General features: G+C 37.0%; 1 protein-coding gene across 2 annotated transcripts in view; it reads right to left on the reverse strand.

Annotated features, from left to right (window-relative positions):
- Positions 1-416: 416 nt before the first annotated feature.
- The window catches only part of NBEA (neurobeachin), a 463,000-nt gene continuing 442,436 nt past the window's right edge, over positions 417-20,980 (reverse strand). For both annotated transcript variants that reach the window (XM_042839098.1, XM_042839097.1), the window contains 5 exons: positions 20,044-20,214; positions 9,373-9,474; positions 5,018-5,214; positions 4,124-4,275; positions 417-2,277 (listed from right to left, as the gene is read on the reverse strand). In XM_042839098.1, coding sequence (XP_042695032.1) covers positions 2,187-2,277; positions 4,124-4,275; positions 5,018-5,214; positions 9,373-9,474; positions 20,044-20,214 — 713 coding nt within the window. In that variant the 3' untranslated portion in view covers positions 417-2,186. The remainder of the gene's footprint in view (positions 2,278-4,123; positions 4,276-5,017; positions 5,215-9,372; positions 9,475-20,043; positions 20,215-20,980) is intronic.

The following is a 20,980-nucleotide window of genomic DNA, read 5'->3' on the forward strand; positions in this document are numbered from 1 at the left end:
GTCTGACATTTAGATAGCTACCTATCTACAATGACTTGCTGAACCTTTGTAGGGACCTCAGCACTTCCAAAATGTGATTTAACCCACCTGTTTTGTTCTGCTGTGCATGGACTGTAGATATCTAACTTTTGAAGTCTAATCTAAGCTGAAATTAATTCAATTTTATCAGATAGTCAGAGATACTCAAAATGGCTCTCATCAGATCTTTGCTTTCTGTGAGGTCTACTATACAAGGTTATTGCCTGTTCACAATGATCCTTCTGCTGACCAAAGTATTTTTTGTAGTTTCTTTTCATGTATTTGCAATCAAAAGAGTTGAAAAAACACACCATAACCTCTCTTTCATTTCCTGATGCCCCAGGAAATACAATCCAGCCATGCATGATTTTTGGCATTTAATCTGTATGTAAGGAATGATTTCTTAAAATAATTGTTCCTAATGATAATGTGAAACTTCATTGAAATGAAAAGCTATCACTGAATTCTTTGCATATTTTATTTTTCTTTTTGATTTCCAACTCACACACATCTGGCATATTTTACATCTTTGCAATAAAACATGGTTACAATAGCTTAAGGAATTTATATATCCAAAATATTTCACCATGATCTCAAGATGAAATGAACTTGTCTTCCAGATGTTCAATATTCTCCCAATTCTAAGCTACGAACTCAAGATATTGCTTACAGACTGGTGATGAATAACTTAATCATTAGGATGATCCCCATGATTGCCGAACCTTATAAATACAAACAACAATGAAGAAGGAAATTCAGTGCTAAACTTACTAATACAAGGTGGAGAACAAATAAGTAATCACATCAATAAATAATGATATGTTTCTGGTGCAAAGTGCCAATACAAAGAATCCATTATCTTTTTAAATAAATGACTGCAAATGAGTGTAAATTCTGAGAAAATTACATTCCTGTTACATGCCTCATAGCCCTACCGACACAATATGTACATCTATGACAATACAGTCACCAAATATACAAAGAAGAAACATGAATTAAAGTGTATATACCCCTGGGTGTGTAATTTGATCAGTACAATGTGCAGAAAATTATTCTGATAGTTATCATTACAGTATTGTAAAACATGAAGTGCCTTAGTCTGAGTGGCTTCAGGTGAGATTTTTAGAAGAACCAAAAAGAATAACCTCAGTCACCTCCACAATGAAGCTAAGGCTGTTGAAGAAACCAAGCTGCTCAGAGGAAAATAAGGGAAAAACATCATTTGAGGCTCTCTCGCCCAATGGTTTCCTTGCCAAATGCTAGCAATCCAGAAGTATAGCACTTTGTACTGGGAATCATTAAGCATTGCAAATCATGAAACTGAACTTCCCCTCTTTGCTCTCCTTCTACCTAGTCTTTAATTTTAAAAGGAGGAATTTAATTTCTACTGTATAAAGTATAAATATGGCAAATGATGGCTTTTTATCCGAATGCTTCATGAGCAGAACTCCACTTAAAAGGGGTAAAGTTTAGATTCAAAAAGTGAAAAACAATGTGTTGGTGAAAATGTTAAAATTACTGTTTGCGCCCAAATTCAACCCTTTAACACAAGCCATACCCTCAGGCAGATCTCCAGTTTGATTTGTGAGAATGCACCTGCTCCTTCAAGACATCAGGTTTAAAGTACATGCAAGTTGTAACTCCACAATAAAATTAAGAAACGGTTTTGTTCTTTATACAAGGTTTTACTTTTACAAAAGTATCCCTTTAAAGTTAAGATGTGCATCTGATGTACAAAGTATCAAACGTATTTTTTTTTTTTTTTTTTTAATCTCAGCTTGAAAAGAGGCTGGAGATGGGATGCATGTTAGGTTCATAGCCTAAACATTGAAACAACTGGACACGAGGTTCCTCAGAATTTGCAAAAGTCTCTTGTGGCGCATCCTACTACCTTTTCTCAATAAACAAAGATATATGAAATAATTACCAAAACATCTCCTAATTCATATAATTTACATGATACAAGCTTGCTTTTCAGCAGCTGGTGTTCAGTTGTGAAAAAACACACAAAGTAAAATGGTTGCTGACTACAATGTACAGCTATTGCTGGGTGTAATGGAATGTACAACGGAGGTCAATGCAGACGTGGTTTTCCACCAGAGACTACACCTTTCTTTGCAGCACTTGTGCTCTCAGCTTTACTTGGGCTTTCAGTTCTTCATTCTGCTTCAGTATCTGTTCTGATGCTCATAATGCCACCGGTTAAAATCTATATTGAAAGCTACGATGCTGCCAGAAGCCATGCCAGTAATTAGAGTTCTGAAAGAGACAGGTGTTCGTGTTAGTTCTCGTTTACTTTCTCAAATTATGGCTTGAAATAAACACTTAAAAAAAAACCAAAAAGAACGAGGCTCTTCAGCAATGTTGTATGGAAGCAAACTTCATAGATGCACTCAGTTTGCTACAGAGACACTAAATTTAGGTATCTACATATAAGCCCAATTCCCACACTCCCATTATGGCCAAAGAAGGTCCGGAACTCCATTTATTTACTTCCACATAGATAAAAGCTCAGTATAATTTGAGATGGTCTTCTTTATCTTGCCTTGCTTCTAGGTGCCCCTCCGGAAGTGCGTGAGTCTTTACTAGTTCATGTGCCACCCCTCATATGTAGCTCAGACCTCCAAAGTATCTCAAACAGTACTAACTGGATATGGGGTGGAAACCAAATTAGGGACCTAATCAGTACCCAGTGCTGGTACATGAACTCTCTACAGGTCGCTGGACATGTACTTGGGTGAGCTAAATTGTCCACTGGACTCCACAGAATGTACTGAGTAAATCTCCACTAGTTACTATGGAAGCTTATTATCATAGCTTCATGTAAGCTGATCACACTCTGGTTCTCCTAAAAAGCTTTATATTGAAATTTACACCTATACTTATGTACTTCTGGTGGCAGTGGTTGAGATGATTTTCCAGTTATCATATACTCTCTAATTCTGGTAGCTGAATTCTAAAATTGGATTAGATATCTATCACCACTTCTATCAAACCGTACAAAATCCATTCTCTGCTTAATTATGCGACCAGAGCTAAGCAGATACTTAAAGCACTTCGCACAGCTGGAGCTTCCCAACCTAATATTACCATCAGGGGTAGAGAAAATAGGCTAGAAGAAATTTTTCACAGTATAAATAAATCTCTTAGAACACAGCACAGTAATGCATACATAAACTGGCAAAGCTCCAGCAGCAAATAGGCCTCTTCCAGTAAGTTAGGTTTTGATTAGATTGTTTGAGACAAAAATCTTGTTTCTCGTCATCTACTCATATATGAATAAATTAGGTGAGTACTTGGTTTGTAGGTTTTTATTGCTTTACAAAATGGGTACCATAGCATAAGAATGCTGGAAAGCGTAAGAAAAATAAATAGATATGACTGCTGTATGATTTTTTCTCATGTCTTAGTAAATTTTTTTATGAGTCTGTATATTAATAAATGTCAGCTCACACATGATGTAAACAGCAAATCCATTCATAACCCTGCATAAATGCAACATACAGGTTTATACCATTAGCATATTACAGTAGTAGAGTAACAAACCAGGTTCATATATATTTATACTTGCAGTGTGCATTCCACTGCCACAGCACTCACTGCAAATATCTTGTACACTTGTACACTGCCCCTCCACTGTTTAGAGAAGTTCAAAAAGAAAGGTCCATATCCATTCCTAGCGGATAAATCCCTGGCAATACTGCACATTAGAGTCCACCCACAACCCCAATAAGTTCTTAAACTCTTTAATGCTGAACTTTTGAACTTTTTTTCAACGCATTTGTGAATTGGTACTGCAGTCTGACCCAGTCTGGTTGTTTGTATGTTCTGAAGTTAATGCAATTTTACTAATATTCTGCTGGCTGAAGCTCTGGCTTACTGATTTCAGTGAAATAAGATCTTGCCTTGAAGTTAACTGCTGGTAGTACGAGACTCAAGGATCAGACAACACGCTGATTAGAACAAGTCAATCAGATAATAACATGTGTAATGTTTTCATATCGTATCTTCTTAATTCATACTTTAACATCATACTTTAACATAACAGAGATCTACAGTATGTGCAGTTTTACTCTTTACATACAGATATGAAGGACAAATTCACCTCTGATCATGAGACAGATCCATAGCTCTAATGCCAGCATCACAGCCAGGGTAGATATAGAGCTGCTTGAAGTCACAGGCCTGCCATACCTCCACCACACCGTTGTCTCCCCCTGTTACCAAGTTCTGCCCATCGCTGCTCAGGAGAATGGCCTTCAGATAAATATGACAAAACAGAGGTACACAGTTAGCTTTTATGGAGAATGACCATTACTTAAATTTAGTCAACTTACAAGCACTTCTTGTCCTCTGCCCACTTTACATTTGAAGAAAAAAGATCCCACTTCTCTTTCTTCCAAATAATAATTTAAAAAAAGGAATAAATTTGGGATCTCCAAATTTTAAATAAAACAATTACACGGGTTTTGGTATGATAACCACCACCACCACAAACCCAGCACATTTTCCAGTATTTCTGCCAAGACTTGAGTTAAGCACATAACATTTCCTGTCCCACAATGCTAGATACCATCAATAACACCTGACGCGGGGCAGTGATCTGCATTCCTAATGCTGCTTCAAGTGCTCTTCACAGAGCAGAGCCCCAAAGGGAAGAATTCACGTCTGGACTAATAAGTGAAGAATGGACTTCTGAGTACTTGTGTTCCAAAAAAAAAAAAGTTTCCCACTTGAATTTAATTCCAAACAAAAATTCCAGGAATTTTATGGGATCACACAGAATTTGTTTTGTTTTGTTTTTTTCCACTCTGAAAATGCTCAAGTGCACTTTCACATTTGGAGATGGAGATGAGAGTGTTTGTGTTTGAATATGACTCAGCTGGGAGGTGGAAACTTTACATATGTGATTTCCTTTAAAATACACTGCAAATAAATTCAATTTATTTTAATAAATAAAAGCAAGACACGACAAGTATTTATTTGTATTTAGATTTACCCTGGTTGAATCATTGATCTCCATCTGAGCTAAGAGTTTTCCATTAATGCTGAAATTGCTGAACCGTCCTCGTTCATAGTAGATGATGCAGTGACCTTCACTAGAAACTGAAATTAAGCGAGGATACAAACAGTTTTCTGTTCCTTCCAGGGCTCTCAGCAAATCTCCAGTAATTGTGTGTACCAGACAAGGACCTTCTGTATGTGAAAAGATAATATATCACATTTTTGCTGGTTATACAAACTACGTAAACTGTGCACACAGGCAAAGCATAATACACATTTATATCATTTTAGTCCTGCATAGTTATGAGAAGATGCAATCCTGACTCAAGGAACATAAAATAGAAAACAGAAAAGAAAATGCAAGAATCAAGGAATAAAATTAAGAAAATAAATGTGTCCAAAGATGGTAGTTCTTTATTTCCTTAAACTGGTAGCAGTTGACATTGATATGCTTCTGAAATATCAGGATATTTTTCCAAGCATTTAGAGGCCTTGGTCTTTCCTCCAAGAACAGGAACTCTTCTCAGCCTGCCCATTCACATTAAACAGATGGAGCCCTATCAGTGACTAGTAGGAGCAACTCCCAGAAGGCATATAACCATATCACTGCATATTTCTCTTATAGTCAATGGCAGTTTCTTTAGATCCTCTCCCACAATGAATGCATTATATGCATAGATTTCATTGGTTTAACAATAGGCATCATCTGACAGACAGCAATGTAACTATGAGGTTGGGACTGTAAGAGTTTTCAGAAGACCACACTGTAACTCTATCACTCCACAAAGACTTTGATATGAGATTTTCATGTCTGTTTTTTTATTGCTAATGAAAGAGAAAGTGAGCTCTGAAATCTACAAGGTACAGTTTAAGAAACAACACTATGATATCTCCATTTCAAAATCTACGAGAAATGCTCTTTTGAAAGTGAGATGTGTACTCCTTCTAAAAGTCTGAGCCACAGTAAATAATAAATATTTTTTTAATGAATCACCGAGTATCTCTGGACTATCACAGTTACCTCTTCCTTATACAGCTGGCTCATGACTCTCATAATAAATTCGTGCTGGCAGACTCAGCCACCTCACATTAAGCCTTTCTAACTTCTCAAAGATAACACTATGGCTAGGTTTGCCCAGGTAGAACAAATTACAGCATTGATGCACTTGTCTGCGAGCCCTCCGGTGCATGTCCTTGACTGTGTTTGCAACAAGCCTTATGCAGAGAGACTGAGTCTGACTCGGTCTACAGAGTGCATCTGCAATGGAATTAATTTATTTTCTCAAATTGTTGAATTCTAGTTTTGGAAATGCTGTAATGCCAGCGATGCTTCCAGTTTCCAAATAAATACCATATTACACTTTCCTTTTGGAAAATCTAACATCTTCTTACTTAAATACCCTGACAAATAGCTCAGCTGATTGGTCTTGGGCATGAAAAAGGCACACAACAAAATCTTCAGATTTCAGACTCTGGTGCAAAAAAGCACACAAACTGCCCACTCTTTTTCTGTTAACGTTGCACAGGAAAATGCAGACATCAACCTGAGGCACAGGACTTTCTCAGGGGAGTCCTATTTACCTTCTTGCCCTGGCACACGTTGTCAGGATGTCTGCATGCGTGATGGAGGTGACACAGGGAGGGAAAACTCCCTGTGAGGGAGCACGCACAGCACTGATGTGCCACACAGCACTATAACAGAATGTTGTAATAGAAACTGGAAAGCAACTGGACAGGAAATAAATAAAAAGACTTTAAACAAGCATCTGCTGGAAAACTGTCATGATTTAAAAAAAAAAAAAAAAAAGATTTTCTCTATATAAAGATGTATGGAATAGTCTATAAAGTAATGGGAAATGTGAGAAGAGTAACCCAGAGAACAGGATCTGACAGGATGGGCCTCCAACTCTCCAAATTTACTACAAGTATATTCTGGATTTGACCCTCAGCAGCATTTAGCTCTAAAAATAGATGTTTCTAAAGCATTGCATACTGAAGGAAGCAAAAGGTAACTAAGAACAAACCTCAGCTATCCTAATAAGAGGAAATTTGCAATAAGATAGTTGAAAAGGGTACTTTGACAGCAAGAACGTATGAGGCTGCCTTAAAAGACAAGGAAATAGCAGTGTTGCAAGACAAAATTAGGTTCAGGGTCCTCCAGCATATTTTTTTCATAAATGACTTCACTGACTTCACCTACCACAGTTATGTAGTAAGTCATTACTAGAGTTAATGACCTATTAGCAATTCTTGTTAAAAATATCTTTACCCAAAAGTTTCATATTCAACTTCGAAAGTAAATGTCATTCTCCAAGTCTGTATGAAAGATAATAACCCAGCTGAGAGCTAAAGTGGGCAGGAATAGCACTCAAAAATAGCCTTCAAAAATTACAGAATCTTTAAGGTTGGAAAAGACCCTTAAGATCAACAAGTCCAGCTGTCAGCCCATCAACCACGCCTACTAATTATGTCTGTCAGTACCACATCCACACAGTACTTGAACATCTCCAGGAATGGTGACTCCATCACCTCTCTGGGCAGCCTGTGCCAATGCAGTGTCCCTCTTTCTGAGAAGAAATTTTTCCTAATCTCCAATCTTCTTCTCAAAAGCATCAAGCTTTAAAAAGGAGTACAAGGATATCTGCAGTGAAGAATGAACCACCTCCCCTATGAGAACAGGCTGAGACAACTGGGGCTGCTCAGCCTGGAGAAGTCTCTGGGAAGATCTCACTGCAGCCTTTCAGTACCCAAAGAGAGCCTGCAGGAAATCTGGACAGGGACCTTTTATAAGGGATTGTAGTGATAGGACAAAGGGCAATGGCTTTAAACTAAAAGAGGAAGATTTAGATTAGACATTAGGAAAAAATTCCTCGTGATGAGGGTGGTGAGGCACTGGAAGAAGTTGCCCAGAGAAACTGAATGCCCCATTCCAAGAGATGTTCAAGGCCAGGCTGACCAGCTTTCAAAAAGCTGGTCTGGTGGGAAATGCATTCTTGCTCAGGGCAGGGCACTGGAACTAGATGTTTAAGGCTTTTTCCAACCCAAGCCATTCAGTGATTCTTTGATTCTATTAATAAAGTACAAAATAGATATTACTGTAAGCAGAAAAAACCAAGTGGTTGAATAAAGATCCAGGAGTGGAAATGAGACAGGAAATAAGAACCTTTAAAGAATGACAAAGTTAGTGTAAAATAAAGAAATAAGAACGGATTGTATACCTCAAAGGAAAGTAAGATCTACACCCTGGAGGAAGATGAGGCAAAGAGGAAAGGATGACAGAAAAAGACATGCAGTTCTTCCAAATGAAGAAAGGAAACTGAACGAGAGAGGACAGAGGAGGAAAAAAAGTGAACATGTGGAAAAGGAGAAGGTGGGCAGAATAAGGAAAGATTAAGCAACAACTCATTTAGATGTGTGTCTTATTTACATTGATGTGCAGAGTTGTACAGGAGTTTACTGCAGGTTTGGAAAGGTATTTTGAATGTTTACATTAGTGACTGTTGGATATTCTGGATTCTATAAATAAGCAATAAAGTGCGTGAACAGATGGCCCAAAAATTTTAATGGAAGAGGTGTAACAACAAACATGGAAACTCCTGATTATTTGGAAACCTACCCACCAAAAAGTCTGCTGGGTAAAATGCTGTCAAAGGATTCCTAAACAAAGCAAACAGACACAGCTTTCATTGCCAAGGGGACTGAGGTCAGTCTGCAAACTGCCATTTAATTAAGATCAGGGTGGAGAATTCTGAGCTGTACAATCAATGAATGTACAGATGTTATAGTTATGAGGTATACTAGAGAGCTTAGCTATGTAGTTACTACACCAAAGCAGAAAAGACAGGACAATTACCCACATCCTGGGCCACTGCAAAACTCCAGCAGAGTGGATCTCCAGAAGAGATCCTTCCCTACTGGTAGTCAGCTCTTAAATGAGTCTAGGAGAGGTGGAGCCTGGCTCCCCTCTCCGGCAGCACAGGTGAATTGCCTTCACCTGTGCTCCCGTGGCTGACTCATTGCTCACCTCAGGTGATCAATCAGAGGTTCAGGCTGTGATTCAGCAGTTCCCATACACTCAGATGCAGGTCTTTATCAACAATTCTCTTCCAGATCTGTGGGTAATTGTAGTACAGGCTGATTGCTGGAAAGATCAACTATTTGTTTCTAAGCCTCATGAATATAGATAGTAATGAATAACGCTCAGAGTAAGCAGCTACAAATTCTTCCAGAACTGCAGAATATCTTGGTAGAGGAGACTTGGGATAACTGAAGTCTGTCTAGCTTAAAGGAAGACTGGAAAATGCCATTCAGAAAGGCTCTAAAGACTTAAATAATAAAAGTATTTCTAACCTTTAGCACCACTGATGACAAGTCCCAGCTCTGCACAGACTGACACACAGACAACTTCGTGGTCGTGACCAGTCAGAACAGCCCGAGGAGCAGGATAATCACCTGTTAGGAAAAAAAAAAAAAAAAAAGAAAACAACAGACAAATGGCAAAACAAACCTATCTTAACGACAAAAGAGCAGTGCAGTAATTTGCCTTCAATCAATAAGCATAAAAGAAATGCACCATCTGTTTAAATACTTCATACCTAGCTTTCTGAGCATCTGTAACACAAATACCTGCTATCAAATGTACCTGTCTGTAGCCTTCTGCAAGGAACCTAAGGAGTAGCAAGAGTTGAGGATGTTCTTATATTAATGATCATAATTTATTTCATGAAGCTGGAGTAGGGGAAAGAGAGGAGAAATTGCACTGTACTGGAAAGATGCTGCTATTGCATAGACATTATTGATTTACAGTCACATTGAATGCTTATAGATTAAAATTATAGCTGGAGATGGTTATGAATAGACATCATTTGTATATATCACTGTGGATACATATGCCATTATGATCACATTTAATTTTAAAGAGTAGGATAGACTGCTCCCTAAACCTTTCTTTTCTATATGCAGGAGAAAAACATATTTTATTGTGGATTCAAACAAGTGGGCTTTTATGGAGCATTTATGTGACAAATAGCACTTCTCTTATTTCTGATAATAACAGACACTGACATCACATGAGTAAAGCTTCTGTATGCAGTAAGGAATTACTGAGTACTTGATATGACTTTACCAGGCAAGGAAAAGTTATGTAGTAACAAAAAATTAGCAACATGCTAGATAATAGAGATTTCATCTGGTTATATTTAGTTTGTACAAATGAAATACAAAAAAAAAAAAAAGGGGAAATTCCAAAGGACTGGAGCTCTGACTACATATGAAGTATTATAACATTAAGCCCCCACAAAATAACAAACTGGGTAACCCAGGGTTCTCTCAATAAATCGGAAGCAAAAATCTCATTTTATGCCAGTCATCATGCTGTACTGGAATGGGAGTCTTGTCAAGCAAGCTTCTTATCTGCTTTGGACAGGATGACAGGTACAGTTGATAAAGATGGCAATTTTAAAATGGCCTCCTGTATATTTTTTTAGGATATTTGACTCAGTAGTGTGGGGTTTTGATTTCAATCTGTTGTATATGGAACTGACCAAGGACAGAACGTATAGTACAGAAACAGGTTCAACAACAGTTTTGAACATTTTCTGTCAGCAGGAGGGTATTGACTAGGAGCTTGACTTTAGGATAATGGATACTAAGTTATTGTATTGGTAGATGGGAACCAATCACTAGATAGTAACTTCATCTGTTGGACAATACCAAGTCTTTGCTGGTAAGGTGTCATAATATATAGTTGATACAAGGATTCATAAGCTACTGTACAATGAAGAGTGATAATAATTATTATAGCATGCTCCTCACTGTCCAGTTAAATAATAAGGTTGCCAAATGCATTTTCATTATTTTATTTATTTTGAGCGCAAACAGGTAGAAAGCTGATGCTTCTGTACAAACACAAGCTCTGCCCACTGGGGAGGTGATTTTGGTTGGGAAAGCAATGAGACAAAGGAGGATTTATTGGAGTCACAATGCAAAACTTCCTCAACATTAGCTTTCATTGCAATACCCTAAAATAGCAAATAGAGGTCAGGAATTATCTTGCACTGTAGATCATAAATGAAATTGTGCTCACATTTTCAGAAATGGGCTCCAAGTAGGGTCACACAACTGATAAAGAGTAGGATAGGAGGCTGCACAGCATTTAAAGTGTTTTCTCTCTTCACTGCACATGCAGCAGAGCAGTGACTTGGTGACCATAGCTGGGGAGTTAAATGTATAAAAGATGTCCAATAGCCAAGCAATTTATCTTACAGCTAATGGCAGGACAAGGTCCATTGGGTGAATGGCTGCACATACTTCAACCCTGCAATAAAATGCAGTATCCTACCTGCAAAAACAGTTAAACACTAAAACAAATTAACAAAGGAACTACTGGAGTATCTAGGCAACAGTGTGTGCCTTTCTGAAAGATATGCTTTAGGAATACGGGCTTCAGTTGAGCTTTGAGGGTCAATGAATTTACTCTCATTTATTGCAGAAACTCACACCATATAAAGCTGTTAATAAATTAATGAATAGCTGGCTAGGTAGGTGACTTGGAAGGATGTTTCTGAACTCTAATGCCCTGAAGGACAGAAATATTTTTGTTTTCAGTCTGAATCTATTCCTGTCTACCTTACACCTCTTTGTTCTTGTGTCAGCACTGCCCTTCAGCTTCAGATCTCCTCACTTGTCTTTTCCCCGCTCACATTCTTATAGAAGAAATCAGCCCTCTCAGCCTTTCCTTTTGACTTTATTAAACAAACCAAGCTCTTATAATATTTCTTTAAAGTGACAGGTTTGCCTTTTTTTAGTCATTGCAGTAACTCACTTCTGTTCCATTCACACTCCCGGTTCTTTCTTAAAATCCAGTTAGCCAAAACAGTATACAATAGTAGTCCTTGAAATTTTACAGAGAATGTACAGTATTTCTCGAATAATCTTAACCATATCTGTTATCAAAATTTTAACTAATAATTCTACACGTTTTACTATTGTTTTCTGAATCAGAGAAGAATTACCAAACATGGATTTGAGGCTTTAGTTTCGGATCAAATAGTACAGGATAAGTCAATCTACCTTCACTGCTAATGAAAACAGCTATCTCAACAAATTGTAGTTTCCCAATCTTTAATCTACCCTGTAAGAAAAAAAAACAAACAACCTTTTTAGTCTGGAAATTGAAGGTGTAAAAAAAAAAGCCCTGAAAACTGGGCTTTATTGCTATGGAAGGGATGGATTTCAGAAGAAACAAAAGAGGAAGTTCAATACACCTGATCAAAGATAGCTATACTTAGAGGTTTAGATGCTTACAGTTTCCTCCACTGATGTCGAAAAACCTCCTTCAGAGATGTTCTTTTCTCTAGAGGTCTAATAGAAAAGTAAAATATATAATGCAACTAACTTCAAAATGTTTCCATTCTTTTCTTTTTTTCTTCTGTATGTCTTCTTGAAAAAAAAACACCAAAAGGTTTCTTTGACTTAAACTCTGATTATAGAGGTCAACATAGTGCTGCCATCAGTCTGCAAGGGAACTAGCAGTACTGAATGACTAGAATTATTTCATGATTAGAAAGTTTTAGGGGAAGAGAAAGAATGCAATTTTCAAAAAGACATTTTCCTCACCACTTCATAAAAAAATAATATAAAATCAAGAAACTGTAAAGCATCAGAATCTAAAAAATGACAATAAATGAATATTTATTTGTAAGATTTCTTGTCTTACGAAGGGACATGCTTATAAGAAACAACTGCTCTGACCTTTGAGACCTTTTTTCAGTAAATAAAAATTAATAATTGAAAATCTTTATTAGGAGTAAGAGTCAGACACTAATAGTAAATAAGATTCAGTGATACTTTCTGCAGGAGAAGCTGTAGCACAGAGAAGATAATCTCAATCATATTACATTTTATTGCTAAGGACAGAAGTTGTGAACTTCAGGAATCATTCAAAATCTAGCAAAATATTCTGTCACTGTCACATCACCTCTGATAGATGCAACCAGGGGTCAAAGGCTGCAGCTCTGAGGGAACTGCAGGTGAAAATATCGTATCTATGAGCTGAGATACCATTATTGTAAACTCCCTGTGATTTCCCCAAAGGAGCACCTTTGAACCAAACTACTAGTGAGCAGAAGAAAAAAAACACATCTGTGATGTGTTTCTAAAATAAGCATGTTCTTCTACAAAGTCTGAAGTAAAATACGTCTTCCATTCTGTCTGGAAAATCCAATGTTTAATACCATCATAAGGTTCTTCTGTAATAGGGTTCTCTTATTGTAAGGATAAAAAGAAAATGAAGGAGAATGGACAGTGTCACTATTTTTTTCATATTGTCTTTTTCCAGGAATTATTTAAATTGTTCTGGGGACACATCTGAAGGTCTTCTGTTTAAAGAAACACAAGGTTTCTAGCTTGCATTTCATCTTTGACTTTTATGGAAGGAAGTACAGGGCTATAGCTGACTGATTTGTTGAAAATAAAACCAATATGACAGAAAGATTTTTCTGTTAATATTTTTGAGGAGACACTCTTCAGTAAACAAAATCTTAGAAGTTATTATCACCTTAATGGAAGTAACAATGAAGTAGTCTTCCTGAACTTTTACTGTCAGAAAAAAAAAACAGGCACGAGATGAAAAAATAAGGCTACATCCAACAGACATGACTTCAAAATAGGAAATAGCAAAAAAAAAAAAAAAAAAAAAAAAAAAAATTCAACAATGAGAGGAAGTGATTTATTTTAAAAAAGATTGCTGACAGAAAAATATTCATATATTCAAAATATTCTTACCTTTGGCAGAACTGGTTTATTAGCTGAGGAATGTCAGTAGCATTGTATATGCCTACAAACAGTTAACCAAGTTGAGTGGTCTTGCACACATCTTGCGAGTATCCAGACTCCATGAGGAAAAATATGTTGGATGAGAGCCTTTGCAACTTCAATTACTATTTCTTTTACTAAATTGCTTCAAAAGTTTTGGCAAGTCACTGAACTGCCCTGTGCAATGGAGTATGCAGCAAAACATGGGCAGAAATATCTGTTAGTAAAATGCTAGATATAAATGCATTAGTTCAGGTGAATTATTGGCTCATTTGCCTTTGCAGTCTTAGGAGAGGTGTCTCTGGCTACTGGTAAAATGGTGCTGGTGAAAATTATACATCGCTTTTCAAAGAGCTTCTACTCTGGCAGAATAATGCAGAGATATTGTATTTTAAAAATTAACACCTACATTGCACTTACAAGTATGTAGTTTAAAATTGCAAAGCAGTTTGCATGTGCACTAATACGCTTGAGCAGAACCTTTCAGCAGCCCAGCTTGCACATAAGACATTGGCAGCTATTTTTAAATTTTAGCCTTTTCAAGGTTAACCTAGTTCATGTTATAGTATATATGTATGGGGATATAAAAGAATACTGAATATTCAAAGTTCTGTGAATATGGTGAATATTCAAAGTTCTGAACAGCAATGCTCTCAAAATGCAAATTCACAAAATCAGAGACATTCACAATTTTAAACTGTTTCAAAAATGGTATCTCAAAAAGAAAATTAAAATATGCTTTGTGACACTTTAAAAAAGTGCAGGTTAATTTGAGAAGGATCCTTTATGGAAGCATGTGCCCTCCCTTTCAGATATACACAAACACACTCCCTGGGAGAGGATGGATAATTAGCACCTGTGAGGACTTCTATTAAGGTACATAATCCAAGATTCGGGCTCAGAGACAATGTGTTTTACTATGGTCAGTGCAGCTCCAGATAGAAAAAGCAGGGTTCACTCTCACACCTCCTGTGAACACCCTCTTGGACGTTACAATAAGTAATGAGAAATGTCAAGACCCAAGATCAATGAAATTTCAGGCTCTAGGGACAAAACAGGAACAGCATTGATCCCTTTAAAGAACACCACTCAGAAGGTGAATGTAATATGTTGCACAGAGAGGCTCAAGAGGATAAGCAGCCAAGTCCAACGTACTTACCTGAAAAAATTTCCATCAGGTTTCAGCACAAGCTGCCTACCCTTCTTCTTTTCTTTCATGCAGAAGTCTGATTCCAATTAAAGTGTGCAAATTAATTTTTATCACTTCCAAATTAGTTTCTGAATCTGTGTCTGTTTCAGATGAAAGCATCTGTCCTTCCCTCACTTTTCTGCAATTCTATCATCTACTTTGGTAACTGTTCAAAGACTCTGAGACAATTCTCATTTTCAAAGCCACTTGTTTCAAAGAGACATTCAATAAAGCAATCATAAAATATAAAAATAAAACAACAGTAACAATATATTTTGAACTCTGGGGTATATCATGTAGTCTCTCTCCCCCTTTTTATGATGACTAATACAGTTGTTATGTAAGAAGAAATTTGTAGACAAATTAGTGTTCAGCTAAAACAAATCCCTATGTACAATCCCTATCCCTATGAGAAAAAAAAATCAAAACTCAAATTGTCCAACTCTTTAACAATAATTTTTCCTATTCAAACCCTTAGAGCTGCAAAGGTTACATTTGCCACATCACTTGAAAGAATTAAAATAAGCAAATGATGCCCTTTGCATGTGCTGTGTCTTCCTATGAGAAATAGATTCTTCTCTTTCTGACAGATTCATGTTATGTGGTGATCAACTTAATAGGGTGCAGATTCAGATACCTATTTCAAATGGCCAATTTTGGCATAGAAAGTAGGTATCTAACACTGGCAGGATGACTACACTTCATTCAATTCAGTGTTTGTCCCAGTGGTACTACTTATTTAACTAAAGCTAAAGAAATAAGAGGAGGCTTAAATACACATAAAAACATACGAAACAGCATTCAGCTCCCCCTTAGTCTAGGGGAATTCATACCACATCTCCCACTCACCAGGAGCATCTCCAGGATCTATTCCAGGCTGAGGAAGATAATTCTCAATCACTGCTTAGCCATTATGCAGCCACAAAACCAATTTTGTTGGACCAGAAGAAGGACAGGTAGGGAGATTTGACCTGCATATTGCTGCTAAATGTGTGCAGTTTCTGTTTTCTTGATTTATCTCTATTTTTATCCAAACATTATGTCATATAAAATCCATAAATGAAGTAGAGAAAAGAATTTTGCTGGAGGTTCACAGGGGTCCCCTCCCACATTAATTTATAGCCTGATAGTCCAGAATGCATGAATTTGATGAAGTATATGCTTGTGAATATGGGAATGCGGGTTTGAATTCCACCAGCCTCTAGAGGCTGAGAACTTAGTCTCCTACTTCCTGAACAAACATTCTAACCACAAGGTTATTATGCAGGCTATTTTTGAAATCCACTCCACGGAAAGCATTGTATTTAAAATCTGGCAAAATTTCACCCTTCTCACAGCCTGTAAAATAACTGTGACAAGTGCAATCTGAACCAGAAACTCCTTTTTGATATGTAGTGTAGGAGAATAGAAGTGATAACTTAATAAAGGTATTGATTCTAAAAAAAATTATTAAAATTATAAGGGAGTTCACCATTTTCTCATAGCCAAGTTTCCAACAACTGAGCTGGAGTTGCTACTTGCAAGAGTCTCTTCCAAGCCACAGTTTTTCTCCATTCTCCCCTTTAAACCAGCCCTGGTTCTGTATTTCCCACAGTCAAAGCTCAGGTCACCTGCTGAGCACACATCAGCACAGACTCAGATCCCCAGAGGTCCAACAGGTTGGGTTCCTGACACATGTGTTATGTAGTGAAGACTTCATCAAGCTCATGGATTCTGGAGTGTGGGATTTTAGGAGAATTGGTAAGGAATTCATTCTGAAATATTTTGTTCCAGAATGTTTCACAATAGATGTGATAACCATGTTTCCTATTGAAATTACATATACATTTTTCCATACAAATGTTAAATTATATAAACTTCTTAGGACTAGGGGCTTGTTTTACTCACTCCTTCAGTATTCTGAAACAACTAAAGATCCTTTTAGTAACTTCATGCATTGAAACTGAAATTGATAATTAACTGTCTTTCAGCTTAGAAGATAATTATAAAGCCAAGCACCCAGCCCAGATAATTACTATACCTGACATTTTTCTTTGAATTCTTCATCTTCTTACATTCTGTGATATAAAATACCTTATCTGTGTCTCCAGATGACAGCTTTTAAGAAACTAATCCTTCCTTTTTTTTTCCCCTGAAAATATCATCTACATCTTTCTGGAAGTTCATTCTAAAGATGTTAACTAATTGGATTTGACCTACACTGAACATCTCACTTTCATTTTTCCTACAAGTCCTAATCTTCTACTAGTAAATAATGAAGAAGAGAAGATAAGGAAACGTTTCTTTATAAAACTACTTCCTTGGCTTAAACTATCTAAAACTTTAAAGCTAACTTCAAAAGGATTTATGAGAACTCTTTACTTCTGAAAATCAGAATCACAGAATCATAGAATTGCTCAGGTTGGAAAAGACTGTAATCACAACCTAACCATACCACCCTAACTCTAACAACTCTACACTAAATCATTTCCCATCATAGGATGGTCTGGATTGGAAAAGGCTAGAAATGACATGCAGATGACATCAAGTTGACAGGAAGTGTTGATCTGCCTGGGGTAGGAAGACCCTACAGAGGGATCTTGATAGGCTGGATTGCTGTGCTGAGGCCAATGCAATGAAGTTCAACAAGATTAAGTGTCAGGACCTGCACTTTGGCCACAACAACTGCAGGCAGCACTACAGGCTTGAGGCAGTGTGGCGGGAAGAATGTGTAGAGGGAAAGGACCTGAGGGTGTTGGTTGATGCTCGGCTAAACACAAGCCAGCAGTGTGGCCAGGTGGCCAAGAAGAATCCTTGCTTTTATCAGAAATAGTGTGGCCAGCAGGAGCAGGGAAAAGATCGTGTATCTGTACTCAGCACTGGTGAGGCTGGACCTTGAGTACTGTGTTCAGTTTTGGGCCCCTCACTGTAAGAGAGACATTGAGAACCTGGAGCTTGTCCAGAGGAGGGCAATGAAGCTGAGGGGTCTGGACCATAAGTCTTATGAGGAGTGGCTGAGAGAGCTGGGATTGTTTAGTCTGGAGAAGAGGAGGCTCAGGGGAGACCTGATCACTCCCTACAACTGCCTGAAGGGAGGTCTTGGTGAGATGGAGGTCGGCCTTTTCTTTTGACCAAATGGTGTTAAGTTGCACCAGGGAAGATTCAGGTTGGATGTTACAAAATACTTCTCCGAGAGAGTGGTCAGGCACTGAAAAAGCTGCCCAGAGAGATGGTGGAATTGTACAAGTTTTAGAAGGTGGAAGGTCCTTCATGCATATAATCAGTGCTGTGATCTGTTCTTACTGACATACGTTCAAAAAAACGTCAAAATTTCTATTAATAAGGATAAGTTTACAACACATGAAGTTCTGACTGTACTACTAATGTAGTACATAGTACTCATAGTACATAGTACCCCAATTTAGTGGAGGGTTGTTAGATTTAGGGTAGTATGATTATGTCACGGTTGGACTCGATGATCTTTAAGGTCTTTTTCAACCTGAGTTGATTCTATGATTCTATGATTCTGTACAGTACTAGTACACAATTAACATATCCAACTTAATTTTAATCCAGTGAGTAGGGACAGTAGTAATAATGATGAAATCATCATTTTTCAACATGCACCTTCAACGTGTCTTCAACATGAGAAGTAAGTAATGAGATCAATATATTTGGAAGCTAGCATAGCACACTTGGCTATTTGATCTTTTTGAACGCTACTACCTGTGCCTGTGAGTTTATATTTGCCTGGATGTGACTACTTGCCATATTTGACATAAATCACACAGGCATTCAAATAAATAAAATATCATCAAGATAAACAGAGTGCACTGAAATGAAATCTCTCTTCATATTGAATTTGTCTCTTTGTTAGAATTAAGTGCTAAATAAGCCATGGAAAATACATATGTTAGGGAATTTTATATTTTTGGCCCTCATTCTCCCTCTCTTGCAAAAGTAAAATAAAATCAGGTGAGAATGTGAGGCTTTTGTTCTCCTCTTTACTCTGGTTATAGGTAAATGGAAGAAAACTGAAACATAAATAAACTGCTTATGCCAAATTAACAACATATTTACTTTGTACCATGAAAATAAAACAATTTCTATGAGACATTCAAGAAATACTTTCCCTTATATGTCCGTAACTGGCAGGTCTACAACAGCCTCCAATCAGTATTTGAATCAGAGATCAGAACTGATGGTGATGGATTCTTCTATCCTTATTTAAAGAGACATATTGTTGTGCTGAAAATAATCATCAGAATTTAGAAACTCTGTTTTAAATGAAAAATGTGGATGTGTTGTACAAGACAGGATAAAAGCTTCCCTTGTCTATCACTGTGGTCACATTTCTGCATTGGGAACCTTGCAAATTAATGCACTTCTGTAAGCATCCTTCTATAGATAGATGCACTTGAAATATTCTGTACAAATTATTATTATGTCCCCTTTACACTGCAAAGTACTCTTAGTCCTCTATAAATGAAACATAAACTCTTCCTGACATTTCATCTTTTTCTATTTTTATTCAGTCACACTGCTTCTTCAAAGGTTTGCTTGCTACAGAAAGACCTTTCTCAAAGAGACTCATTGAATTCCAAGGCATGTGAGACATTCCTTGTTTGAATAGGCAAGCAGCTGATATAGCATGCTGGGGTACAAAAAGAATACATTAAAATGCAAAAATATATATATATATATGTGAATGAAAAATCAAAATATATTGATATACATTCTGTCACTTAAAGGCTATAACCATCTTGTTCTTGCTCACAAGGACATGATGCTATAAGTGATAAGTGCAGTTCTGAATTTAAAAATTACCCTCATATTATTATCTGCCACCATACACAAACTGTTTAAGCATTTTGTTAGCTTGTACTCAGTGAACTGCTTAGCATGTGGTGCTCTTATACCAACCTGCAAATAGTTGCTAAGTATGGTAATGTCTTTAGAGGCTGACAAAAGAGATTCTAAAAATTAATACCCATGGTAGAAGACCTCTCAGGGATGCATTTTGTACAGGATATACTTACTGCTGTTTGGATTGTCACCTATAATGTGATGTCGGCCACTCCAGTACCAAAGCAGCAATGTAGCATCACGAGACCCAGACACGATGTAGCAATCACCACCGATATAGGACTCTGATCTGGCAAGGCAAGTGACAACATCCCAGTGGCCGAACACAATCTGAGTTAGTTTTCCTGGTGAGTGAAAAGTAATAAAAATTCAGGTTTTCTGAGTATTTGCAGCACTGTGACATGACTAAATCATTAGCAGAATTCAGTTGAAATGTATGTTTTACTTCACGCTCTTAACTAGAATTCCCTGTGTACTACAGTAAAACTAAAAAATTATGAAGATAAAGCTTTTTCTTTTTTTTTTTTCCCTTTATATTCCTTTTGAGGTCTATGCTCTCTATCAATCCACAATCAAAGACTTATATCTGAAAATCAAGTTTATGCTGCACTCACTGAATACTAAGTGGAGTTAATGCTCCATCAGTATTTAAGTAATGATGCTAGCATACTATTTGTGAGCTTCATGAATTACATGTATAAGATAGTATATGAACCATCACCGCTTTCTTTCCAATAATGAAAACAGATTTTAGCAGTATAGTGAATGTTAGACTAAATCATCTGACCAAAAGAAAAAAAAAAAAAAAAAACAAAAAAAACTGGCTCCCAGAAGAGGCTATGCAGCTTCCTTTCTTAGTACACCACATAAATACAGACAAAAATAATTTTGCCATTAAAATATTGTAACTAAACTTTTGGTTAATCCTTCTGATATAATCAGCTCACTTGAATATAACTACAGTTTGAATAGCCTCTAAGAAAATTGCATGCCTTTCAGTTTCCTATTACATCTTTCATCTTGGAAGGAAGAAAGGAAGAAAGGAAGGAAGGAAGGAAGGAAGGAAGGAAGGAAGGAAGGAAGGAAGGAAGGAAGGAAGGAAGGAAGGAA

This window comes from Centrocercus urophasianus, unplaced genomic scaffold, assembly GCF_019232065.1.
Source record: "Centrocercus urophasianus isolate 14NV4802_14NV808 unplaced genomic scaffold, USGS_Curo_1.0 seq_9, whole genome shotgun sequence".
In the NCBI taxonomy this organism is placed as follows: Eukaryota; Metazoa; Chordata; class Aves; order Galliformes; family Phasianidae; genus Centrocercus; species Centrocercus urophasianus.